The sequence below is a fragment of the Mandrillus leucophaeus genome, unplaced genomic scaffold (assembly GCF_000951045.1).
Source record: "Mandrillus leucophaeus isolate KB7577 unplaced genomic scaffold, Mleu.le_1.0 Scaffold346, whole genome shotgun sequence".
Lineage (NCBI taxonomy): Eukaryota > Metazoa > Chordata > Mammalia > Primates > Cercopithecidae > Mandrillus > Mandrillus leucophaeus.
Window position 1 is genome coordinate 2514930 of NW_012103654.1, and position 27691 is coordinate 2542620.

At 43.2% G+C, this 27691-nt stretch overlaps 1 protein-coding gene across 1 annotated transcript in view; it reads right to left on the minus strand.

Moving 5' to 3' along the window:
* Window positions 1–973: 973 nt before the first annotated feature.
* Window positions 974–27691, minus strand: part of PAG1 (phosphoprotein membrane anchor with glycosphingolipid microdomains 1) — a 99089-nt gene continuing 72371 nt past the window's right edge. The window contains exons 3-8 of the mRNA XM_011989092.1: window positions 23003–23207; window positions 21318–21369; window positions 17038–17134; window positions 14425–15026; window positions 10163–10222; window positions 974–6645 (exon numbers count right to left, since the gene is read on the minus strand). Of these exons, the coding sequence (XP_011844482.1) occupies window positions 6283–6645; window positions 10163–10222; window positions 14425–15026; window positions 17038–17134; window positions 21318–21369; window positions 23003–23127 (1299 nt within the window). The 5' untranslated portion in view covers window positions 23128–23207 and the 3' untranslated portion in view covers window positions 974–6282. The remainder of the gene's footprint in view (window positions 6646–10162; window positions 10223–14424; window positions 15027–17037; window positions 17135–21317; window positions 21370–23002; window positions 23208–27691) is intronic.

Sequence of the window (27691 nt, forward strand, 5' to 3'; positions counted from 1 at the left end):
GCCTGGCTAATTTTTTTGCATTTTTAGTAGAGACAGGGTTTCATCATGTTGGCCAGGCAGGTCTCAAACTCCTGACCTCAACTGATCTGCCTGTCTCAGCCTCCCAAAGTGCTGGGATCACAGGCATGAGCCACTGCACCCGGCCCAAAAATGATTCCTTCTTATAAAAAGGATTTCTTCCCCTTCACAACACTCAGCTTCCTTTTTGTTTCCTGGTAACTATGGGTCTGGTGTTGTCATAAGAATCTACCTTCCACATGCTGGACAGTGGGGGCTGCCGCTTGAGGAGACCCAGGCCAGATACAGAGCACTGCGGGGAACACTAAGCTTCCTTGGTTAGAGCATGACGCTAACATTTCTGCCTCTGTGACTTTGATTCCACCACATAATTTTTTAAAAGTTCTTTTCCATGGCCCCTTAGTGTCAACCATTCTTCTGAAAGAAGTGAGCAACAGTGTACATGTTTTGGCAAAAGTCATGACAAATAGCACCAGCATCTGCCGCCCTAGGTGGACCTGTGGCCTCACTTTGGCAGCCTGTGAGTTGGGCAGAGCTGTGGTGAGGCACGGTTCCATGCTGGCTGGCAGGGTCTGTGATACGGCAGCACGGTGATTGGTACCGGAAAGACATAATGACACATCCTGTCAATAGCAGACACAGGAGGCTGAGTGGGGAAGAGACCCAGGGATATTGCTACGCAAAGCGGTAGGCCAGCTAAGTACCAGGAGACAAACTGAGGTGGGAGGCAATAGTGACTTCATGGCCTCATTCTTTAGACTTACTCCTTAAAAGGACTAGATCCAGGGAGGGAAAAGTAATCACAAAATGTTCAAGCTAATAAGAGATACTTTTGGACTTAAAACTAAAGTTTAAAAATTCCCAGTACTGAAAACAACTTTCTCACTCTTTTGTGAAGTGGACAATTTGACCATTACAAAGACCTTTTGAAGCAATGAGTGAAAATGCTACTAAGTGTCATGAATTATCTTTTTATATTTTTGAGTAACGGGAGTACTTTAATACTGATTGGGCCCATGTAATAGACAATATGTCACTTTTGGTGTAACTACTTTTATGAGGAAAAAACGTATTAACAATGAAATGCCAATTCCTATTTATGACAGACCTTGTTTGTTTAGCTATATTTCAAGTTTCCCCAGAAAATATGAGGCATGTTAATAAAACACAATTATTTAAAAGGGAACAACATTAAAACATTTTACTGCTGCCAGTGTAACATACAGACATCTGAGAAATGACAATTATCAACCTTTGTAATACAAGATTATGCAAGGTGATATGAGGCAACCCAAGGACAGCACATTTAAAAAAATACCCACAGTATCTAACTGGCAAGCCAAAAAAACTTCCTGTATTAAGAGAAATGATTACTGAATTGAATGCTTTTTAAAAAATGTCTTTTAAACAAAAATTCTATTTCACTTTTCATGTTACATTAAGAATTTGGAATCTTATTTTTCAGTGAAGTCAAAGAAGAACTTGAAAAAAGTAATGGCATACTTCACAAATAGAAGAGACTGGATGTAAACACAGACCTAAAAATGAGCAGTAGGATAAAAAAGCCATGAATGTTTGTTCTCTTCTGGACCATGATTTTAAATTTTAATTTGGTAATTCAGATCAAGATTCTAATTTATCATGGTTTCTGGACTGATCTCTTTAAGTTAAACATGTTCAGTCTAAGTGTGTTCAACTTGCCTAAAGCTACTGTCAGGAAAAATGTATTTAAGAAAAGATACAACACAGGGCAAGAAAATACTACTGTAGAATAAGGAATTTAGATTTTACTGCAAATAAAGCCATATTTGATATTATAGACACATGTTTCTATTTTCACATCAGTCACTTATTAACACCAAACATTATACTTCAACTTTTTCCCATTACACAGTACAATAAGCCTGTCAAGATTTCCAGGAAGTAACCATCAGTACCTACTGTGCTTCCAGCAGCCAAAGCTAAGCTGGCTGGGTACCAGAAATCAACACCTTCAGGAGAATGGCATCACAAGATTGCATGGACTTATATTAACTATTACAAGGAGCACTGGAAGAAAACGTCATTTGCTCATTTACAAAATCCTAATTGAACTAAAGCTCTGTAATTATAGCCACGGTATCAGACCAGCTTTTTTGCACATCCTATCACATCGCTGCCTGCTGATGTTTTACACTGCCTATAAAGCCTCATAATTTTAAAAGGGAATGAAATAGAATGCCACGGGTGACTGACCTCTGCTCCTGCTACTTGGGAGTCACGTTGCCTTGGCTTCATCCTGGCTCAAGGTTACTAGTCGCTTGCTGCTTTAGGCCAAATCTTTTATCTCTTTACATTTCCTCCTCTCAGGCTGAGTCAGAAGTAAGTCACATGTATAACAGAACTGTCTTAAAATATCACTGTTTTTCAGCCAAGAGAATTATGGATGCAATTTAAAGTCTAAATATATTAATTGGAAAAATTAAATTAGACAACTCAAAGTTTTCCTGTAATTATCAAATGAAACTGATTGAAAAACTTGTTCCTTCTAATTCTGCTTTTCCAACAAAATTTCATCACACTAGCAGGATAAACATTCAAAATACATAATAGAACATACCCTAATTAAGCACCAGAGTTGTGTCAGAGCCAAGTATATACACACACACGTATATGTATGTGTATATGTGTGTGTATCTGTAGTTTATTACTGGTTAAGTAAATGTTCTAATTAGCAAAAATCATGAGAAATATATATAGTGACATAATGTGGTTACATTTTAGTTCTCTGTGTTAACTACTTACTGTTAATTTAGTACTCAATTAGAATTAACTCTGGGATTTTGAGGGCAGATAAATCAGTAATTAGCCTTTTTCCCACAAAGAATAGTGGTAGCTTCAAAAGCTTCAACAGACCTAATGATGTAATTTGTTCAGGACAGAAAAAAAAATATGTAGCTAACATTCTTGCAAGAATTACTTTCTTATAGAATTTAAGATTTCCTCAAATATTTTCTTTTCTATATAGCATTTTGCTCTTGTGTAGTTATCTGCCTAGGATACAGACAGGATATTGAGACTATTTCAGAAAGTAGACACACTAAAAACATTTGATAAATTAAAAAAAATTTTGCATAAAACAAAATATGTGTTTATAGTCTTGCTGACTATACTTAAGAAATACCAAAAGTAGCATACAAAATGCTTCTAAACTTTCAAAGTATCTGAATAAAAACAAAGATCCTACTTTTAACTGAGATAGATTTATAATTCTTACTTACAAGATAAAAAAAGTCCTAAAATTTATTTTTAAATTTCACATGACCTGCTATAATTGGCTGTAGAAAATGGATGTCAAAATAGAATTTTAAATATACAAATTGTTTTTGATAACTACCTTTCATATATTTTATTTAAACTGTAGCATTAGCTCAAGATGAAACTTTTTAAAAGAAGCCATAGGCTTTTGTTGAACTCAAAGATTCAAGCCCAGATTCTGAACAAAGTAATTTTTGAAATTTATGAAAAACTATACTATACAGTCAAAACAGTGATAGTGCCTCAGTAAATATACTTCAGTAAAATATCCAGGGCTCCAAAGAGCTGAGCTGTCTTTCTAAGGTTCACTCTGCTTCTCTCCTCCAGCCCTCATGGCCTGTGCTACCGTCTATTCTTTTAGCATTTACGCTGGAGGGCCTTACAGTTCCTTTGAAAGTACACTGAAAATACTTTATATCACAGCTTCTTTTAACCACTGGTTCTCAAATTAAAAGGTATATTTCAGTGCATATTTCATGGCCACATTGCAGAACTAGTATTTGAAAACTTCTGGGGGATATTTTGGTAACAAAATTGCAAAATTACATGATTATTTATGAGCTTTCTATAAAAAGGTTTTTTATTTTTTATTTTTATTTGTTTTACTTTAGAGATCATACCTACTTCCCTGCCTTTTTGATAAGTAAGGCATGAAATGAAACACAAATTTTGAGCCGTAAGGTGCCTATAAAGGATGTCACTACAGCATGCACAATGTTAGGTGTGTAAGATGACATGGCTGTTACCATGTACTAAAGAACCCCATCATGTGAGAGGCTGCTGAGTCAAAGTCATTAACACAAAGCAGTGAAAATCACCAGGCAAAGCAGTGCTTATGAGAGACTGGAATTCAGAGAAATGCAAGGTGCAAACTTCTCTCTAATCCAAGGGTATTCTGCTATGATCTTCTAATCAATGATGATTGTGTTTATGCTCATGACATCTTCATGGGAGAGACCAGGCTGATTGCAAAATAATCACAACAACCAACATAGCTCACTTCGCAATGTCAGAAATGCAATGTAGAGCAGTCACAAAGTCAAACCGTGAATGCAGGGATGGAAAAACATTCCAGTGAGCTGGTCTCTACAATTTTTAACACACTTCATCCTCCCAATTATATTCTTTGCCCATAAAGAAGAAAAACAGCAAGATTATTAAATCCAAAAAGTCACAGATGTCACAATGGGATGAAATAATTTCCTCATTTTTTTTTCTTTATCAATATAGGAAAAGCTGTCTTTCCATAGCTCATACTCATAATAGCACTTCAACTAGGCTCCTTTGAAAATGAAAAGTGAACAAGTTTCCTAATGCCGGCCTTATAAGATCTAAAGAGATGATTAAATTCAAACCAGGCGGAGCTCTTAATCTGAGCTATTTCAGCCACTGATGTTTGTAAAATATAGGAAGAAGATTCCAATAGGCAATTTGCATTGGCAAGCACTGGACTACAGAATTCATCACTGTTTTCTGAAAAAATGTAATTAAACTTTAATTGAATTATGACACTTTTATGAGGTTTATAATTCACAGCCACCTCTCATCGTATTTTGTTCTTCTTTCCATTTTTACCCTTTCAAATATTTCAATATTGCCCACCGTAAACCAATGAAAATGAATAATTATTTATGTACTTTCCATTTATTTCTCTAGGGGTCTAGGTAATTTGGATCAGGAGCTCCAAGTACCATTTAAAAAGGTGAGTCTTTAAAACCCATCAGTGTTTTAAACACTTGATTAGGAAAAAGATAACAGCTCCTTGTAATGATCTAGCTTATGTGCTTTATGATATCTTTTCCAAAGGAGAGTATAAATCATTGTACATAAAATCAAAACAGTTAATATACATTTTTTTCTGGCACTTTTGAGAAATTAGGCATTGAACATAAAACATCTTATAAACTTACATAACAAAAATAAATGTTTACATTTTAATCTTAGATTACCTTAGGGTAGCAGTTAACTTATGAGATGCCACACTGTTGGTGTGGGCAGTGGAGACCATGGGAAATACACATTCACGTGCACAGCCCTTCGGAGATGGACTCATGGCTGCCATCCAGATATGTGGTCTGTGTCCCAACATAAAGATTAAGGCTCTCTGTTTTGAAGGAATGAGTTCTGGGCTTAAACAAGTATAGAAGTACCACAATACTCATGGAAAATACTGAAAAGGCTCGGACGAGTTTTCAAACACTGGGGGAAACACGTTTTTGACTAGAAAAATAAAATAAAGCATCTAAAACTGACTTCAAGTACTTTGGGGAGAGGCTGCTGATATAGAGTGCCAAAATAAGAAGGAACAAAGATGGAAGAGACTCCAGGGACGTCCCTCCCCAGTCCCTTCAGCTGCAGGGTCCAGATCCCCAGGTGCCGACGCGCAGCTCTTTGGGGAGGACTGGCGACCTGGGCAGAAAGCAGCCGCCATGGTTTGTCGCCATCCTAAAACACCTACATTGAAGGCAAAGGCCAAGCTTTGTGTGAACATTTCCTTGGAATGAACCACAGGAATCTGGACATTTCAAGGGGGAAAAAGCCTTAAAGTCAATAGCAGACAGAGAAAAGGAAAACGGGGAAGAAAAACCTGGTCCTTCCGAATGGCAGTAGTTCAGGCTGGGGGCCTTGCGGTCCTTGGTGAGTGCAGTTTTTCCATACAGCTTGGCCTTCCTCACTAATGAGATGAGACCACTGACAGATGGGGTCTTTTGCGGGCGGTGAGGGTGCGGGAGGGAGATGTGCTTGGGTGTGCCTGTCCATCTGGCAGGCAGGGGCACACTCAGGTGCAGCCTAGTCCGTACCTCTCTGTCTCGGAAACTGAACAACTGGGAGAACAGTCAGGGCCTCTCCAACCATCTTCAGGTGACTAAAGCAGCATATGAAGTATAGGTTTGTGTCACTTCTCTTCCATGGAAGAAACGCCCCCAGAGACTGATCACAGGCTACCCAGGGTTGTCCTGTGGGTTGCTAGAGCCTGGTAATATCTCTGCCTTGCTGCAAGTCACTAATGCTCTCGTAGTCGTTCTCCTTCGGGACGAGACCGCGGTGGCCATTGGTCCCCAGGGTGGCCTTTTCTTCCTCTCTGTGGAGAGTCTGTATCGCTTCATAATCAGGCTCTGGCTCCTCGCCGGGCCTCCCTGCTGGTGGAAGTGTGCTGTTTGGAGTTTTTTCGAAGTCTTTAACAGTAGCATAGAGATCATTACAGGAGGAGGGTGACCTCTGTGGGTCCTCTTGAATGGAGGTGTAGGTGGACTCTGGCACTGTAAGCGACTGTCCTGATTTATTCACTAACTGTCCAGGTTTATTCACCGATGAGTACATAGCAGAGATCTAGGAAACAAAGGAAGAGTTGAATCAACTTCCAGCTGTGACTTCCCCCTCCCTCTTTTTAGTGACAAGCCACATACTGAGCACTCCTGGGCTTCTGTGTGTGTGTGCTCCTTAAAGATTTGTTCTTTCTTATCTGTAGTAATTATGGAGCACATTACTAGAGAATAATTACACACATTATCTTCAACGGTGTTAACGAGATCAGTCATATTCCCTCAATTCCATGAAAACCCAGTTCTCTTGGGTCTGCGGAGGAATTTGAGGAGAAGTGGGGTGGAAAGCTCCCGAAGCTCCCGGAAACCTGACCACAGCATTGTGTTTTATTTCATTTCTATATCAGAATGATATTTTGCCTGAAAAAGGGCTCCACTGCTTTACAAAAAAGGACAGAAAACACATAGTAGACTAGTGATTCTCAAAGTGTGGGCTGTAACGAGCAGCAGCAGGATCTGGGAATTTGTCAGAAAGGCAAGTTCTCAGGCCTCACCCCAGAACCACCAAATCAGAACCTCAGGGCTGGGGCCCAGCAATCGGTGCTGATTCTGATGGCCAGTAAAGTGTGAGAACCACTGAATTAGACTACTCCATGCTTCCTGCATCACAGTGGTCTCCAACATGCATTGCTGGATTCTCTTTGGTGGTACACATATATCTGAAAGGGTATTCCTGTCCATTATTTTTTGACTTAGTTGTGTATTACTGGTTAAACAGACACTGACAGACCAGGTCTAGTTTTATTCAGTGGGAAAACTCATTCTGGCTTGCATCCAGCCAAGTCAGAAATAACAACTTACGGGATACTATTTCCTATGGTAAGAGCCAGTGGCTCTCCAGGCACACCCTCACAGTCCTCACACTCTCACTAATAAATCCTTTATCACCTCCGATATCAACAGGGATTTCATTCATTGTGAAGATTAAATGTACTGATTAGGAGACTTTTGGGGAGTATTATTTTATTGTGAAAAATCATGGTTGGAAATAAGTAAAAATACCCTTCATTACCTGTGTTTATTTTTATCACAGTGATTTGATTCATTCAAATACCCAGGAAATACATGAACACGCTTCCTCACAGATGCCTGGCTTCCCAAGGGCTGAGGGACATTTTCCTGCTTTCCCTTTTCTCACATACTGTGGGTGAAGTTTCCAGCTGGCCTCAAAAGCTTCTTAAGACAGGCCTGCCACATGCTAACTGGTCATTTGCATGAGAACTTTTCATTACAGGCTGGTGGCTGGTTCAGTTTGGTGAGGCCTTGACAATCCCAAGGGTTTACAGTTCAGAAAAACAGTCTTTGGAAAACTCTTGCCATGTTGATTTGACTATCCTAATGAATATGAAATTATTAACATTCTCACCTTAGAGGTTTTCATGAAAAAACTGCTCTCAAAATAGAATAATTAGAATTTCTTTGAATTTAGGGAGAACAAAAAAAAAATTCACTGCTGTTTATACTGAAGTGCAAACACAGAATTTATTATCTAAATGGTGGTCTAAGCCAAAAATACATATGGGCAGATGATAAAAGGGTAAATAATGGATGACAGTGGTGAGGGGAGAGGCATACCAGTTTATTCATCACCTGGTAACATCGAGGAGGACAAACGTACCCTGACTTAGACTGGAACAGTGAGAGTCAGCCCCTCACCACCGTTTGCTTCTCTCCTCAGCTTTCTTCCCCATGGTCCCTGCCATTAATGCCCCTCACTCTTTGTAAGAGTACTTGGTCTTCTTGGCCTTTGTCCTCATTCGTTAACTTGCAATTTAATATTGACTCTGGGAATGAACCTAGTGTGAGGAGGGTCTCACTGTGCATTTCAACTTTTATAAAAGCTTCTTGAGTCTTCTAATATTCCTTTTGACTGTTTTCTATGACTATTATGACTATTATTTTTATTTTGTATACAGGTTTCTCTTCTAGCCCCCTTGCTATTTAGCTTCTCAATTTTTCTCTTTAAAACTTTCATCATTATTCCTCAGTCTGTAAATTGTTGCTATATTCTCATAAGTTACTCTCTTCCTTTTCCCCATTTCTCTTCTTTTTCTAATCAATCCTTTCCACAACACTCTGTTAAATTGGGATAACAGAACTTAAAGCTCAGATCTCAGCTTCAGTCTGGACTGCTTAACATTAAATTACATAAATACAAAAAAACCCTTTTATATTTATTTTTCCTCTTTGTCCTAAAATGAATGTCTGTGAGTCATAGTTATGTCATGTTAAAAATTCATCAGTTTAACTAGGTCCTGTTTCAATTGTAAGATAAGAGGCAATTTACAATTTTACATAGCCTGTAATTTCCAGAACTCCTATATATTTTATCTTCTTGTCCCAAATGGGATCACTTTGGCTGCAGAGTAGAAAACAGAGTGGAGGGAGGCCAAGGAGCTGCCAGGGACCAGCAGGAGGGGACTGCTCTGGCCTAGGGAGGGGCAGCCGCAGTGGGCTTGAGGAAGGTGGGTACACAAGGAAAACAGTTTGGAGGTGCAACTGATGGGTCTTGGCAATTGACTGTGTTGGAGGACAGTGAGGAAAAGGAAGTATCAAGATGACCCCTAGGTTTTGGTCTGTGCAACCAGATAGACAGATGGCTGGTCCATTCTGGAGGTAGAAACATGGAAGAGGGTGGGCAATATCACCTAGGGAAAGCACTTCTGCTCCTTAAACATTCAATGTGGGAGTCTATCTCCATATTCTAATGTTTTACTCAGAGTCCTATAGGAAGTGATGTACCTGCATATGTACTTTGCTCTTGTACGTGTACACAATTTGCTCTGCTAGGAATTCCAGATAGAAGTTATATGCAGTTAGATCAAAAGGTGTTTAGCTGAGCATAGCTCGACATTTTATATATATATGTGTGTGTGTGTGTGTGTATACACATATATATATTTCATATGTACATATGTATATATAATACTGGCTTTAACAATTTTAATCTTTCATTGAAAATCTAACCCGTGAATTTTGCACCCTGGTGCTTGGGAATATGCGATCTGCTCTTGTTGGCTGTTATGTCTGACCCTCGCTCCAGCCTGGAAGTGTACTTACTGAAGTTAATCTGCTCTCAGCATCCACATTTCCACACGGAGACCTCCTCTTTCTGTCTCCCAGGAGGGAGCAAATTCCCTACATCCACCTGTTCTAATTTCCTGAATTTTCCAACCCATGATTCATTTCCTTCTGATGTGGTCTTCCTGACTGCTGACTGCTCCCATGCTGGAATGTTTTTCTTCTACTCTTCTCCCCTGCCCTCTCTATTTTTCCTGACCCTGCTTTCCTGCTCAGTTTCTTTTCCTAAGCTGACTGCTTGTCCTGTCATCCTTCTTGTCTGGTCTGCCCGTCAGTCTCTCTGAGCCATTATAAAACCAACATCCCAAGTCTTGATCTCAAACATAGGCATAGGAGAATATTTCAGCTCTTTCAAAGGTAACATTACAGTGCATGTATTCAAGGGGAGAAGCTCTATTCTTTAATACAGGAGTTTTCTCTTTTTAAAAAGAAACAAAACTTACCTCTTCTTCCGTGAGAGTGGGGTCTTCTTCCCGAGACTTGTATGACAATGAGCTAAATCTCTGTCAGAACAAACACAAGCCAAGGAAAGTAGTTTGATGTTAACAATCTAACCTTTCTTTTGCACATGTTTCCTCATATCTGTCTAGAAATGTTTTCAAATGATTTTTATGGAACCAGGAAGAAATTATAGGAAGAGAAACAAACACTTATGCAATCTATTACATGTACAATGTTCAGAGATATCTAGTAGTATTATTCTTAGAGAAATTTCCTCTAATTTTGTATTTGAATCTGTAGGTACAAAGAAGCCAAAAGAATTATTTAGACTACTGTTCCAATTCCTAATTGTCACTGAAGCATTGGTCATCCATGGAGGATTAATACTTAAAAACATGCTGTTTCTTTATCAAATGCCTGAATTTTATATTCTACAGTTTGCTGGTGTTATCAGAAAGATCCTTAAGTCATTTGGAAACTTCAAAGCTAATGGAGAAAATGACTCACATTTTGTGTTTTGCCTCCTGCCTGATTTCTCAATGATTTTGGCTCTTGGTTTACTGATTCTCTAACACATCCCTTGTCTTAATTTTTGGTGACCTCAACAAACATGTATCCTAAATCCTGCCTTTCAGTTCCTTGACTTCCCCTGCTCCCACTGATCTTGTGCTCTGTGTCCCCTCTCCATGTCCACCCCTGACCTCAGCACCCTCATGGTTGCACCCGGGCCTTTCTAAACCACAGCCTCTCCACCAGCCCAGCTCCTTGCAACCCCTTTCAGACCAGTGCTCGTGGTCAAAGCTGACTCCTTCTGTAACCCAGTTCCAATGCTCCTTCAACACCATTGGGACCCATTCATGCTTTCAACGTCTGCCCTTCTCCTTAGTGTCCTGTACTGCTTTACTAAGCTTAAGCTCCGTAGTCAACTGCCAATCATATGTGAACTCAACCCTCTAGTGAGTCCTTAAAGCAGCTCCGTATCATCTGATGCTTCCCCAATACACCCAGTCTCTGCTCAACTCACAGTCTACTTTGCAGCTTCTCCTCTTCTCCCTAGACTTCTAACACCTCCTCACCTGTCTTCACTCTGAGCAGATGATCCTGCTTCCTAGTTGGCTAAGAAAACTGAAGGAATCAGAAGAAATTTGTATGAACTCTTACCTCCACCCTCAGCCTCTGCATTAATCTATTTTCTTTCCTCCCTGTCAAATGGATTTTCCATGTTCTGCCTTCAGGCGATCCCCTCTTTCCTACACACTAGACCCTGTCCCCACATACCTATGTGTGAGTACAGAGCCAGGAATTCTCCCAGTGTAGGATCATTCCCAGCCACATGCAAACACGCTGTTGTTTCTCTCATTCTAAAAACAAAACAAACCCAGTCCTCTGAAATTCTACCTACTCATTATCTCACTTCCTTTTTTTTTTTTTTTTTTTTTGACAGTGTCTCACTCTGTCATCCAGGTTGGGATGCAGTGGCGTGATCTTGGCTCAAGCCATTCTCCCACTGCAGCCTCCCAAGTAGCTGGGACTACAGGTGCACACCACCATGCCCAGTTAATTTTTGTATTTTTTGTAGAGATGGGGTTCTGCTACATTGCCCAGGCTGGTCTCAAACACCTGGTTTCAAGTGATCCACCCACCTCGGCCTCCCAAAGTGTTAAGATTACAGGCATGAGTCACTGCGCCCAGCCTGTCTCACTTTTTTTATAGCAAAATCTTTTAAAGAGTTGTCTAAAAAGTCAACCAAACCATTCTTCTCTTCCTATTCTCTTTCTAATCCATTTCAGTCACGTTTCTGCCTCTACCATTCCACAGAGACTGCTCTTGTCAAGGGCACCAGTGAGACTCATCTTCCCTGACCTACTCACTGCACTCGGCAGAGAGGCCCGCCACTCCTTCCTCCCTGGACATGTTCTTCACTGGCTTCCAGGACTCCACAACTTTCCTGTTTTTGTTTCCTACTTTGGTCTCTTCTACTGGTTCCTTTTCCAGATCTCTATTCTTGGAGCTCTGCTAGCCTCTATTTACACTCACCTATCCTGTGACCTCATCCAATCTCATGACTTTTAAAACCACATTCTGTGGATGACTCCCACATCAGCAAATCCAGCCCCGGCCTTTCCTCTTTACCCGGCTCATCAATCCAGCTACCATCTGATAAGCTCTACTTGGAAGTCCAATCAGTATCTCAAGCTAAACATATCCAGTCCTGAATGCTGGATCTCCGCCTCAACCTGCTCTGCCTGTATCGTCTTCCCTGCGTGTTGGGCCCAGCCTCGTACTCATCACTCTCTCTTCTTTATCTTACTACGCTTAGGATCCATCAGCAAATCTCTTGGTTCTGGCTTAGCTTTTCTCATCACCTCTGCTGCCTCTGCCCTGATTCAGGCCACTGCCATTTCTAATCTGGTTTATTAGAGTCGCCACCCAATTGGTCTCCTCACTTCTACCCTTTATAGTCTATTTCAAAACTGGAGTCAGAGGGATCCTTTTTTGAAAGGATGGGTTGTGCCATTCTGCTGCTCGTGACTCTAGTGACATTATTAGTGTTCAGACTATAAGCCAAGGCCATCCAGGATCGAGCTCTGGTTTTCCTTCTCCTCACTGCTGTCCTTGTTCTTCCCTCTCCAGCCACAGCAGTCCCCTCCTCTCCCTTAAAAAGCCAGCTGCAAGCTCTAACCTCAGGGGCCTCACACTGGGCATCCCCTCTGCTTCATGTGCTCTTTCCACAAAAGCACAAACCTCACTCCCTTAGCTCCTTTACCTCAAATGTCACCTTCACAGCTGGGCAGACCCTGACCACTCTATCCAAAACTGTACTCCCCACCTGTTTTCTCAGTCCCTCTTGTTCAGTTCTCTTTTTTTCTCTTACAAACTTTAAACTTTATGTCTGTCTCTTCCCACTAAGATGTGAGTTCCACAGGGCAGGGATTTTGTTCACGTACACGTTTTGTTTCCAGCACATAGGAGACTGTGGCACACAGCAGTGTTCATTAAGATCTTTTGTTAAATAAATGAATATTAAATACTTCAAATTATCAGTTCACTTAAAATCAGGGTTGTTTATATAAAGATGATGGATTACTCATTTTTACTATATTGTGGAAGGATAATTTCATTTCCAGATGAGTATTTCCAGTTTTTAATGTGAAATCTGGAGAACCGTTTACTAGCGATGGTTAGACAACTCATCCTCTTATCTTTCTAATGCTCATAAGCAAAAAGCTTTATCTGGTTTAGGCGTTATGAACTTTACATCAGGTTTACGGTCTTTGGTTCTATGAAGGGCAAAAAATTGGACTGCATTTTTGCATTTTATGAACATGTTCATAAACCCTTCTATTGGTGCTGTCAACAGCTGATTTCATGGATAATACGAAAGGTTGAAATGCATTCAGAGAACAGCACAAAGAATGACTTTCTTGGTCTAATTTGGACAGAGTGAGGGGTCGCCTCTGGCCATGAACTACAGAAGGTTTTCAAGGCTACTAGTGACTGGCTAACCTGCTACTTGTCCTTCCTACTAAAATCTGAATAGAAGAGAGAACCTTGCTCTTTTTCTATGTAGAAAACAGAAATTAGTTATTAGTTGCCTGAAGCAGATGGGCCTAGTTAAATCCCAAAGAGATTTTGACAACTAGGGATGTGAACTTCACCGTGGCTCAGATATCAAGTTATCAGACATATACAGAAGGCTGTGGATTGCTAATGCATTTTAGAGCTTTGTTGAATATCTAAATTGAGGAAGTATAGGTTATAGTTTAGAAATGGTCACCAAATAAGATCTGTTGGTTTATATGAAGGTTTGTACAATCAGATATAACCAGGGGCACCTGTGAGTTGGTTCCCATGGTGCCTGTTGCTGTGCATGCTGATTTTTGGGGATCCTGGAAGGGTAAAGGTCACCATGCTGCTGAGGCAGCCAACAAGCAGAATAGGTAAAATGTGTGGGCAAAGAGTCCAGTTTCTCTATTTAATTCCTGGACTTCAAAATGAAGCAAACAAGATTTGGCCCTAATTAGACATGATGGAAACAATGTGAAAATATCCAAGTAAGGTGCTGAGAGAAATATTTGATAAATGTAAGTTTTTGGTATTTTATTACTTGGAGGGGGAAAAAGCCAAACACAGCTTACATGAACACAGCTCTCATCATTCCACAAACTGGGAAGTGTTTGCAGATATTTCCCAGAACAGCTCCAGGGCCAGCTAGATTCCTAACCAGGACAGGAACCCACAAAGGCAAAACGCCAGCGCCCACCTTGTTAGTTTCACTGGTCCTGTCTGTGGCACTCTCTTCCGCCTCTCCCGCTTCCTTCTCCTGAAGGTTTTCATTCTCGTCCAGAAGCTTAACAGGGACAGGTGGTGGGGCCTCCTCTTCTAGATCACATGAATCTCCAAGGATACTCTCTACATTAACACTTTGGCGACACTTTTTGTTTCTGTCCACCGAGGCATATTCGGCAAACTCAGCTTTGCCTTCAGTCTGGGGCCCTGGGAGCTCTTTCGAGGCGGAAGTAGGCTTTGCCTTGCCAGTGTGGCCTTTCTCCAGGTGTGCAGCTGCAGCCACCTCCTTGATCTCTTTCACAGTTTCGTACAAGCAGTCCTCCACCATGTTTTCTTGGGAGGAGCTGTCCTTGAGCACTTCATAGGGCCCTTCCATCCCCGGGCCCTGGTCCCCGTCCGCACTTCTCACTGTGAGCATGGTGTCCACTGCACTCTCGGGAGGGATTCTGGGCAGCTCCCGACTCTGATGACATTTTGGCTTCCCCGTGCTGTCCTGGGAATCTAGCAGATCCGAAGCCGATGTCTGGACTTCCTCGTAATGCTGCATGCAGGTCAGAGTACTGTCCTCTGAAAGAACTAAAGCAGCACACACATTAAAAGTGGAGAAAGGCAACTTTTCAATAATCATTACCAAGAATCAGGTAATACAAAGTTAGGTTAAATCAAGATGCGTGCTTTTTATTTAAGTCTCAGGCGCAAATTATAGTTGCTCTGACTGTCAGTTGGTACCCTACTTCAAACACAGTTTAAAATAAAGCTGTTCATTATATCTTTCCCAATACAAGATTTAATAAGTTATCCTGGCTATAAGTATAGTTCACAATTACTTCCCTTAATGTCACTCCAATGAGACTCTTATAGGCAGATTGTCCAATGTGACCAGAAGATGACCAGTTTGATGCAGCCGAACTCTGGGAGGCTGGACACCAGAAAGGCAGCATGTGCAGTGACCACACTCCCCAGCTCCACTGGCGCCTGCCTGTGTGGAGGGAATTATTGGTAGCCACCTCCTTTCACACAGGTCACTTTTGTTTGGCAGATATAATGGAAACCACAGGGCAAACATGCACCCTTCAGCCATTAGCACAAAGGGACTGGCACCTCATACCTTGCTTCCATCTCACTGCCACCAACATTCCTACCTCAAATTAGAAAAAAACAAATATGAAATTCTTGGCCAGCCACAGAGATGCTATTGTGTGAAGCTGTTCAGCCGTCCCTTTGTCAACCGTGTTGTGAGTGCCTGCCATGCGCCAGGGATGGTGCAGGGTGCTACAGACACATCGTTCAACGAAACAGAAAGCCTTGTCCTTAGGATGTGGACACAAAGTAAGCAAGTTATTCCATTAGTGTCTCACTCTGGGGGAATTAGAAATAGTGTCTCCAAGGGGTGTGTGAAAAAATGACAATGGATCCCCCAGTCCTTCTGAACTTACCAACACCCCTGTGTGTTCTAAATCCCTGATCATCACGGAGGGGTGAACTTTTGCTCTCTGGTTCTAGTTGTCTATATCATGTGGACAGAGAACAGGCACCGGTGTCCCGATTACCCCACAGTTTATCGGTAAACAGGGGTAACAGGACGCCCTCCTACCTCAGGTGAAAGCATGGTGTAAACTCGAAAGCAGGAAGGAAACCTCGCTGCTCCTTCCATCAGCAAGAGCATACAATGCATGATGTGCAGGTCAGGCAGAGTGGCTATGTGTGCCCAGGGCTCAGACTGCCTGCTTCCAATTACAGATCCTTAGCCCGCTGGCTCTGCGATATCAGCCAGATTAGCAACATCTCTGTGGGAGGCAGAACGACCCTGAAAAATGTCTGCCTCCTAATTCCTGGAAACTGTGAATGTGTTATGTTTTGTGGAGGGTATGGAGGGATTAGGGTTACAGGTGGAATTAAGGCTGTTAATTAGATGACTGGGATGAGAGGCAAGCCTGGATTATCCAGGTGGGCCCAATGTAATCACAGGGATCCCTGTAAGTGAATAGGGAGGTAGAGGGGTCAGAGAGCGATGTGAAGAATGAGGGAGAGGCCAGTGGATTCTCCTTGAGGATTCAGGAAGGACCACAGGCCTATGGATGCCCTGATTTTAGTCCAGTGAGACCCATTTCAGACTTCTGACCTCAGAATTGCAAGTCAATAAATTTCGTTATTTTAAGGTTTGTTATTCATTATTTTAAGGTTTAAATTGTTATTTATGAGGTTTGTGGTTATATTGTTACAGCAGCAATGTGCCCAGATTTGTCACCTTTAAATTGTGGATAGTAGTAATAACCATCTTACAGAGTAGTGATATTATTAACAGTAATCTCGTGGGGTAAATGAATTAGTACATGTAAATTTACTAAAATATTCTAAAAGAATAAATGAATTAGTACGTGCACCAGTCTTAGAACAATGCCTGGCACACAGAAGTGGATTAATAAGTAGTAGTATTCATCCAAATGAGGTGTTTTGCTAAAACTGCTAGTAATACTAAAAGTGAGCAATAACACATTTCCTACTTTTTGAGCTACATATTTTGAGACCTAGGACTTCTAAAGGTGGTGAGGCCTCTGTGGAAAGCTGGTATTTTTGAAGAACTTACTGTCCCCATTGGTGAGTGCCCCATTCTGCTCACTGCTGGCAGGAGCGTCTGTTGCCAAGCTAGTAACTGAACGGCTGAACATCTCCTTGTCTGAAGGCTGAAAAAACAAAAACAAAAACAAAAACACAAATGCATCACATTGCTAAAAATCTGGACGGTAGAGCAGAGGAGAAGATCCATGGCTTTTTCAAAAAATCAAAACAGCAGAAACAGAAAACAGAATCTCCTACATTAGTCCCCCCTTATCCACAGAGGATACATTTCAAAACCCCCAGTGGATGCCTAAAACCATGGGTAGTACTGAGCCCTACACAGACTACGTCTTTTCCTATCCATATACGTTATACCTATGATGATGTTTAATTTATCAGTACAGTAATTTAACAATAACCACTGATAATAAAACAATAACTGTGAGATTAAACAATAACCACTGATAATAAAACAGAATAACTAGAATATATTACAATGAAAGTTATGTGAATGTGCTCTTTCTCTCTCTGTCTCAGAATATCTTGTATGGTTCTCACCTATTTTTGGATTGTGGTTGACTGTGGGTAACTGAAACTGCAGAAATCAAAACTACAGATTGAGGGGAGCACTGTTTTTAGATTTAAATTAAGTAAAATAAAATAAAGTAAACTGAGTTCCTTGTTGACTAGTCACATTTCAAGCGCTCAATAGCCACATGTGGCCAGTAGATACCATATCAAATAGGAGATACGGAACACTTCCAGCACTGCGGAAAGTTCTATTAGACAGTGTTGTCCCAGCATCTTAGGGGCACTGGGAATCTTCCAAAGCCATGTGCAGAGCTTCCTGCCGGGTGACCTATACAGGGATATAGGCAGGTTGTGAGATATCAGTTCCCTTAGCTCAAGGCAGGAAGGGGACTGGTCAAAAAAGACATGCTTCCAACACAGGTGCTGTAAATCATTATTATTGGTAAAGGTGTGCCATGCCATGAGAAACGGGGAAAGGCATCACCCTTTGTCACGTGAAGGGAACAGACGTAAATCTGGTTAGAGATAGATAATGCTATTGATTTCTGAAACCATTTTAGAACCAGCCAAGCCTCTGGCTGCTAGGTTCACAGAAACAATAATACGCTGAAAATTAGCTCTGCAAACTTTTTTTTTTCTTTCTTTCTGATGAGGTCTCAGCTTGTTGCCCAGGCTGGAGTGCAGTAGCATGATTATAGCTCACTGAAGCCTCAAACTCCTGGGCCCAAGAGATCCTCCTGCCTCAGCCTCTGGAACAGGTGGAACTACAGGTATGTGCCACTACATCTGATTAATTTGAAACAAATTTTAAGAGATGGGATCTTGCTGTGTTGCTCAGGCTGGTCTCGAACTCCTGGACTCAAGTGATATGCCCACCCCAGCCTCCCAAAGTGCTGGGATTACAGGCGTGAGCCACTGTGCCCAGCTCTGCAAATCTTTCTTATTCTCACAAATAAACTTAGGACATTTGGAGGGAAGAATGGCATCAACAGTTGGTTTTCTGCAGGGATAGAATGTGTAGATGTTACCCAGAACAATATGCCAGCCTCGGCTATAGCTAAGAGTAGTCAGAAAGCAAGTTGGTGTTCATGTATTTCTTTAAATAGCCAACTTGTCTCAGGTTGCAGCCTGAATCACTGCAAACGTGATTTGCTCCCTGTCCTTTTCATAGCCTGCATGTTCCAAGAGGCTACCTCGTGCTCCAGGATTCTACAAGGAAAGCTGTGATGTAGACAGCACAGGAACCTTTGCTAGTTGGCCTCACAAATTCTCTGACTCTTGATTGGAAGCTAATAATAGACAGCAGATAGTTCATGCCGTGCCATGATCCAAAAGTGTATTGGGAGTCAGCTGTTTCAATCCAATGCAGTTCATTCACGTCTGATGAGCCCCCAGTGAGATGGGTCACTGTGTTACATTGCCAGGAGTTTGCAATGCAGGTGCTAATATCCCAGAAATGTTGTTATAAATGGGCAGGCATTGGTGTGGGGGAGGAAGGTTCCCAGGTGGGCCCATAACAGCATAATTGATCACAGCTGAAGTTACCATAATCTAGACTCTAACTACTATTCCTAATCTTTGCTTCTATGAGATGAAGCATCCGCAAGTTGTGTAAGATCTAGGAGCTGAAAAGCTCTTAAAGAGAGCTGGGCGGGCGAGCGTGTGTACATAGGTGCCAGTGCCCGGGTAAGCATGTGTTCCTGTGTGTGCTCGCGCTTTCTCACAGACATTCACATCCATAGAAATGAGGCTATGGGTTGGGGCAATAATGAATTATACGGTGGATGAGGAAGAAGGCATGGGGATGGAAGTCAGCTTATTCCTTTTATTCCCCTGCCACTCTCTTCCTATCTCACCCGGGCTGCTGCCGACCTTGAGTAGGACAGCAGGAACCCAAGCTCTAGGCCAGGGGCTCTCAAACTTGAGCATCCAACAGGATTGCCTGGGGTGCTTGTTAGCCTTTCACTGGGCCCCACCCCCAGGAGAATTCACATTTCTAAGGAGCTCCCAGGTGCTGCTGCTGCTGGCAGTGGTCCAGGCCACACCGCAGAAGCAGCCCTGCTCTAGAAGGAAGTGAGGAATAGCGGTGCGAGCCCTTCCCCAGCCCCTCCTCACCTCCCAACTGGCACCAGGAGAATGGTGGAGTGAGGAAAGGCAGGGTCGTGGAGTCTGCATGGGAAGAAGTGACAGTGGGGTGTTCCCTCCATCCCTCCCACCCTCCCTGCTGAGGCCACCGCAGCAGCGATCACCAGGCAGAGCAGAGGCGCTGGGAACAGATGAGAAGTGGGGACAATGGGGACAACCAGAGATGAGAACAGGGCGAGAAAAAGAGTAAAGGGAAGAGTGGTGATGAGGGCCCAGGAAAGCGGCAAAGGGTGAGGTGGGTGTGTTGATGCAGAAGGGAGGGAAGGAAAATCCTGGGGGTCCCAGGAGGAACCGGGAGTCCTGACAACTTCCTGCCTGCTTGGGCCAGAGGAGTCCCAAGAATTGGCAGGTCAGGAAGCCTAGACTGGAGATGGCCTCTGGTCAACTCTGCAAACGTCTGCTGGCTGCGGGTTTTACACCAGACCTTGGCTCATCCATGCTTCCTTGTTTGCACCCCTCTCCCCGCAACGAGTTTTTGCTTGACCTTGAGAAATGATGTCCTGAACAAGAAGCACCTTTTGTTGTGGCACTGCCACGGGACTCAGGGCAGACTCTGAACTCTGCCTTGCTAATGTGAGGATGGGCCCCTCCGCAGTGGCTGTTCAAAAGCACGGGCCTGGGTCAGAGAGGACAAGGAAGGACCTGGACACTCTCAGGCTGTTCCTCGCCAGGGTGGATCCCCGGGGGCCTCAGGATCATCAGGACCTGTAAGATACTGAGGGCTGGGAAAACACCAGCAAGGCCAGACTATACCTAGGGTGCTGTGGGTCCCAGGTTCCCTCCAGCTTCATGACCTGTTGTTATGGGTTGAACTGTGTCTCTCCAAAATTCATGTCCAAGTCCTAACCCCCAGCACCTGAGAATTTGGAAACAGGTGCATTTGGAACAAACATTTGGAAACAGGGTCATTGCAGATGAAGCCAGTTAACATGAGGTCGTGCTAGAGTCGGGTGGGCCCTAGTTCAATATGCCTGGTGTCTTTGTAAAATGGGGAAACTTGGACACAGCCAGCCATGCACAGATGGGAGGTGATGTGAAACACAGAGGGAGGTCGCCATAGGAAGATGAAGGCAGAGATTGGGGGGATGCCTCTACAAACCAAGTCACACCCAGGGTTTGGCTGCAAAACACCAGCAGCCAGGAGAGGCCTAGAACAGACTTTCCCTCAGAAGCAACCAATTCTGCCAACACCTTAATTTTTGGACTTCTGGCCTCCAGAACTGAGAAACAAACTTGTTATTTAAGCCACCCAGTTTGTGGTCCTTTGTTATGACAGCTCTAGCAAATTAACAGAGGCAAAAATCTCCCATCCCTGCAGTAGGTGGGAGCCATCTAAGGATCATTCCGGCAGCAGCACTACTGTATCCATTTCAGAAGCTCTCCCAGTGAACGCGGGGGAACTCACAGGCCTCCAGCCATGGCGGCCACAAACCTACAGAAAGAGGGTGTGTGGTGGAGGGGGCCACGGTTTAACTTAGGCTTAGCTCTCCCTGTGGGTTCTACTCAGGCTGGGGGCACGTGGGAGCACACTGAGATAAGTAGCAGATGTTCTGGAGCACGCGCAGACAGGCGGACAGGCGGACAGGCGGACAGGCGGACAGGCAGACAGGCGGACGACACACGCGGGCTCACCACGTTCATCAGGTTCTCATGGTCCCCACCGTGCTGTCGCGGCTTCTTTTCCCTGAAATGAAAAGTGAAATGTTGTAATGTCAAATGTGCCCCCCTAAAATCAAGCACACACTACCCTTTCCTATCCCAATTCTTATCAGCTTTTAAATCTCTCTTGTTTTAAGAACCATGTTTATTTTGTCAACAAAGACAAAACCAGACACTGACTTCATGGCCCGTTAGCAGGTGCTGGGTAAGAGGAGGTCAAGCCTCAACTAGGAACTGTCCCCTCCGTTGGCACCCCTTCTTCTGGGAAAAAAACATACAATTCACGAGGAGAGGACCAAGGCCCGGGCCTGCATAGAAATTGTTTATACCTAAAGTAGCAGAGTAAGTTATACTTTTTTTTTTTTTTGAGAAAATGTGGACAATTATCTCACTTAGAGTCTCTGCAAAGTCACACACTGCATTGGGATGGAGAAAATAAAGAAAATACAAATTTTGGCGTGCCAGGAAGGGTACATGCTCTCAGGATGAGTCATATGTACTTCCAGTCTATGGGAAAGTCTGTCAAGTAAAAATAGAATTTGTTTTTACTCGGGACAGTCTAAAGAAAGCCATCAGTTGTAGAAAATACGCGGCCGGCCCATCCACGTTCTCTATAAGACAAGGGTGACACCTAGTGGGAACATGAGTAACTACAGAAGCAGGCCCGTCCAGGCCCAGGGAAGTCCGGCCCCTGTGGCCTTTCTTCATCTTCCCAATCAATCAGTCCCTGTCCTAGCCACAGAGGTCTGGGTCCAGGCTGGGCAGGGATTAGGAGGCTAGCTGGGTTCACAGAGTCTTGGCTTTTCTCCTCCTGACAGATTATAGGGTAGGAAGCCATTTCAGAATTTTAAGTGACGCTCCTGGAGTTGCTTCCGTGGTGGAGGGAGAGTTTGGACAGGGCTGGCTGACGGTCAGCTGGTCTACATGGGCGTCTGGTGGCATCTAGCCCATCAGAAGGTTATGTGCTTTGTAACAGTTCCAGAATGTCCTGAAAATCACTTCTGGTTAGAAAGAACTTCTCTCTGGGCAAAGATTTCTTTTGGGGGGGCGGGGGTACTGACATTTTACATGAGACAGAGGAGAGAGAGAAAAGTATAACTCTAAAAGAAGGACACTGATGATTATTTCACATACAGCATGTTCCTCTCCTGGGAAAATAATGTGTTTCTTGAGAAACTGAAGGTCTACACTACACATTTTTAATCATAAACAATCCCTCTGAAACCACGTAGCAGCAAACATTCTGTGACTTCCGCGGGGTGGTGGCAAAAAGATGCGCATCACACAAGATTTCAAAACGCCCACAGATGAAAAAAGACAAAATCCATTTTGATCAAGGGTGTGCTCGAAAGAACTGCAAGACTTTCATTCTGGGAAGTTTAAAATACAAAGAACAGCAAGACTTTCGTTCTGGGAAGTTTAAAACATAAGGGTTCTTCTAGTTGCTCCCCAGCAAAACCAAATATGGGTTTTCCTTCAGTGAATAAAGAATGTCCCGAGATGCTCTGCAGTGGACAGAAGCGAGTTAAAGCTAATGCACAAGTTTCCGGGACAGCTCTGTGGCGGGATTCCATTCCTAACAGGTTTTTCACAGAAACTCTTCTGGGTACAGGGGATGTATTAGTTTAAGGCACCGGTACATACACTCTGGTTCTTACCTGTCACAACTAGAGCACAGGAAAATGAGGAAGGTGATGACGAAGAAAATGGCGACAGTGGCCAGACTTCCCCACAGGGTGATCTGCATCTGTCCGCTGCCCAGCAGGCTCCCTGTGGGCCCCATGGCAGGAGCAGGCACTGGTACCAGCCGAGGGAATCAGTCAGTCCTTCAGAGGTGGCGACATGGGGGCAGAGAGCTGCATGCTGCAAAGAGACCAGGGCATTTGGAGAGTAATTCTTGGGTAAACTGGGAGAATCTGTAATTTGGTCCCTGTCAGGAGCGAGACCTTTGCGCAAAGTCGGAAGCACGTGCTGGATGCTGAGGAGAGCCCCAGACTGGACTTGAAATTGGACTCTGGGCAAGTCTCCTCCATGGTCTAGGCCTTTATTTTTCTTACCTGAAAATGAAAGCGGGAACATACAGCTGCCTGGCCCAGTGTTTGAAGCAACGGATATCTTGTCTTGGTATGTTTGGGGTGGATTCTTCTATTCTTCTTGTTCTTTTTCTCCCCCCCCTCTTCAAATAGGGTCTTGCTCTGTTGCCCAGAGTGCAGTGGCACAATCATGGATCACCGCAGCCTTGCCCTCCCTGGGCTCAAGCAATCATCTCCCGAACCACCCCGCTGTCCCCTACTGCAGGGTCTACAGGCATGCACCACCATTCCTGGCTAATATTTTTATTTTTTATAGAGACAAAGTCTCACCATGTTGCCTAAACTGGTCTCGGACTCCTGGGCTCAAGCAATCCTCCTGCCTCAGCCTCCCAAAGTGCTGGGATTACAGTGTGCCACTGCGCCTGGTCTGGATGGATTCTTAATGTCTTCAAATAAAGATTTCAAGTACTCCATAGCAAATAAATACACGCTCATTTGGGTTCATTTTAAAAAAAATCAGAACAGTATATAACAATTCTTATATAGTTTTTGCAAAAATGCAACTCATCATCTGCCTCCGCCCCTCACTGCCTTCTCTCATCTCCCTCACCCACTGTTCTCTGAGAAGGTTTAAGGTCAGTGTAACTAATGAAATAGAATGTCTTTATATTCGCCTGCATTTATTTATTCTGAGTATGTTATGTATTCTATGTTTTCACTACCCTGCCGTCAGCACCCAATAAATGCATTTTCAAGTGAATGGATGAAGTATGTGCTAAGAATACATCCCCGACAATAAATAAGACCTATTTATAAACAACTGCAACAGAAGAGCTGTACCTAGTACATTTCCATACCTGGTATGTACCAAAGATTCTGCTAAATGCTTTCCTCATTTAATTGCTGTCACCACCCTGTGTAGGAGGCACGGTTAATCCCCCTTTTACAGAGATGGAAGCTAAATCCCAGCAGAGCGGTGACTTCCCCCGAGTGTCACAGGAGCTAAGCGGCAGGGAGGGATGAGCCCATCTGTCTCAGACTCCAAAGCCTGTGCTCTGCGTCCATCAAGGAAGCTCCTTGTCACTGTGGGGACGCTGGGACTCACAGGGGTCACTGTACCCTGTCCCAATACTTCCAAACAGAAGTGATCAGATTCCTTGTGCGAAATATTTTAAGAGCTATAGATATTTTTTAAATGGAGTTGTATATCAAATGATCTGTCATCACAGAGGCCTTGTTTAAAGAATATTTGCTCAATTCTAGAACATTCTAAATGAAAAGAAATAGCCTTTAAGTTGGTCTCGTGTCATGAATAAAGCAAATACTTTTGGTTTTTGATAGCAGTGCAATATCTTCCTTGAAAAAGACTGTCAGTATTTACATTTTCATTTGCTTCAGTGATAAAGCTGTGACAGTTTTCAGCCATCCCTGAGCACAGGTATCAAGACGGCAGGGGTGGCTTCGCAGCAAACCAGCGTGCCTCCTAAGATGGGGAGAATAAAAGCCATTTTGGCAAAGGTGGTTCAATCGGACCAAATTATCTCCAGGTGAAACACTGTCACATTTATGTGAATATTCAAAGTTAAGGAATATTAAAAAGCTGAAGAAAAAGAGACTTTTACCTACAATGTATGCAGAGAGTGTTCTGAGAGATGAAGTTGTTTTCCTCAATCTTTGAATCAACATGAACATCTTCTAAGGCTCTATAATTACATAAATGCGGGACTTCCTGCGTAACACAGAACTTCTTTCTTCCTATGTTTGATTGTATGTATATTATGCCTAACACGACAGGCGTACAGTAATAACGAGTCAAATTACTTTTGCATGTTTGCCCCCAGACAGCTATAGCCAAATGAAAATAACCACCACTTCTGTGATTTGTTGATGCAAAGAATAATTCATTTTAAACTGAGACTACAAATTGGCACCACAATAGGTTTTAAAATGCATTCAAGCAAGCACCTAAATCATGGTGACCAATGAAGATATATAAAATACATTTTTATATACAGGTCCAAAGCATAAAACATTTTAGGAATCACAGACAAAAGGTATCTATCTCCTGTGCAGGCATCTGTTTGTTCTTCATTCATTCATACAACAGATTAATTAATGCCTATTTATAAAATGGCACGTTCTTAGAAAAGAGTTTGCTGTGTGCGTTATTCAAAAGCCAGAGATCCATCCATGAAACCTAGTGTAGAATCGCCAATACCTGTCTCTTTTCTGTACATGTTTCTCTTTTCTCTCTCCTCTCTCTTAACAGAAGGAGGTCGGTAGAATATGATGAGAGATGTGGGGTGCCCAGCCTATGAGAACAGTACAGGGAGAAAGAGGATGGCAGGGGATGATTACAAGCTGCAGAATAAAGGATGGAACCAAGAAAAAATATGTCAAAACTCCTGGCTTACTCCCCTTCAATTAGAATTGTCTGTAAAGCCACTGAAAGACTTTTCCCCAAGTTCTTACTGTGGACAAAATCCTCACAGTGAACAGAGTGATCACCATGGGGTGCGCGTTTCTGAGTCAGATGCACTGTAGTCCTCAGGGACAAAGGCCCCAGTTGCTAGGGTGGTTTTCTCCTCTTGGACCCTCTAAGTGCTGTTCTGCAGGAGGACTGTGGGACACCAGTCCCCGTGGTCGTGGGCAGCCCTGGCGGTCAAGAGTGGCTGCACCAGCAACTGCCACCTACTTTTCTTTAGAGGCCTGGCAGAGTGTGTGTGTGTGTGTGTGTGTGTGTGTGTGTGTGTGTGTGTGTGTGTGTGTGTGTGTGGCGGCAGGGTGGGGGTGGTGGCTGAGGGGATCTAGACTAACATAATCTTTGATCCTTAGAGCAGACCTCCTGGGTGGACGGTTCCCATTTTGGAGAAGATCTGTGCACTGCTACCCCTTCTCTCCTGGTGTCTCTCTCTTTTTTCTGGATGTTTGTTTCCAAAATTCTGCTGCCCATGCCTTATCTGGCTATCTCCTTAAATTTTGGCAGCTCATCTACACTAAGCCAAGACTGTCGCCTGCTCACCCTCCTGCTCACATGTCTAGATGGACATCCTGGTAAATGTGTGTCGGTGGACCGGCTCCTCCCCTGTGCATGGAGATAACCCGCCCCTCCCCCTGTGTGCAGATGCACATGGATCACTTTGTGTTTCACTTTCTTGGAGCAGCTGAGGGTAGAGGCCTCATGCAGAAAGCCCAGTGCTCTGCCCCTAGGCTGGACCCTCATGTATTGGTTTTACTGCCCTTAAATGCAGTGCTTGGGGGTCCTCATTCTGTTCTTTTGAATGAGGGGAAGGTGGAGGGAAATCAGTGTTCTTTCAAGTGGCCAGGGAGGCTTTTTAAAGGATGAGTGATGGGGGAGAGAGTAAGCGGATAGGAGCCATAGTGTATGGACAGTAAAAGTTACCCTGAACAGGAAGATCCCTGTGGCAATCAAGGCATTTCCAAACTCTACACTGTGCCAACCAGGCTCTCTGTGAAAAAGCCACCCAAGGCAGTGCTGTCCTGTGGCGTGGTTATGGTCCACAAGGACCATCTTATTTTGGGCTGATTCAGTATCAAGTAAGTTATGTCTTGACTATCAGGAATGATCTCTTCCAGTGGAAATATCTGAACCATTTGGAAGAGCATCCCTTATGATTTTTTTCATGAAGACATTTAAATCTGTTTCTCTGAATCCTGTTCTTACTTGACTCAATAAACTTGCATTCAACTACAGAATATTATATAAGACAAGGTCTTGCTCTGTCACCGAGGCTGGAATGCAGTGCTGTGATTACTGCAGCCTCGACCTCCTGGGTCAAGCAATCCTCCCACCGCTGCCTCTTGAGTAGCTGGGAACACAGGCATGCGCCACCATACCAGGCTAACTTTTTTTATTTTTAGTAGAGATGAGGCCTTGTTATGTTGCCTGACTGTTCTTGAACTCCTCTCACCTTGGCCTCCCAAAGTGCTGGAGTTACAGGCATGAGCCACCACACTGGGCCTATTTCTTCAAAGTTTAAAAAATTCTCTTATCAGACCACATGCATAAATATTCTGAGTTATCACACAGGGCAAAGAAGGACCATTTATTTTAATTGTACCTCTACTAACACTTAATTTTGGCACCTGAATGTTGTATTAAGATGAGCCACAGAAGATGGTAATATTAATGTGATCACAGATTTAGATTAATAGTTGTACATTAATTCTGTTTGCTATAGAATAGGCTTCATTATTGGCTGTACTGATGTAAAGTCATGGCTGGAGACCGTAATATAATACAAGTATATAGTATTGCTGTAAAGGAGGCAGTGGTATGACCTCAGTCTCCAC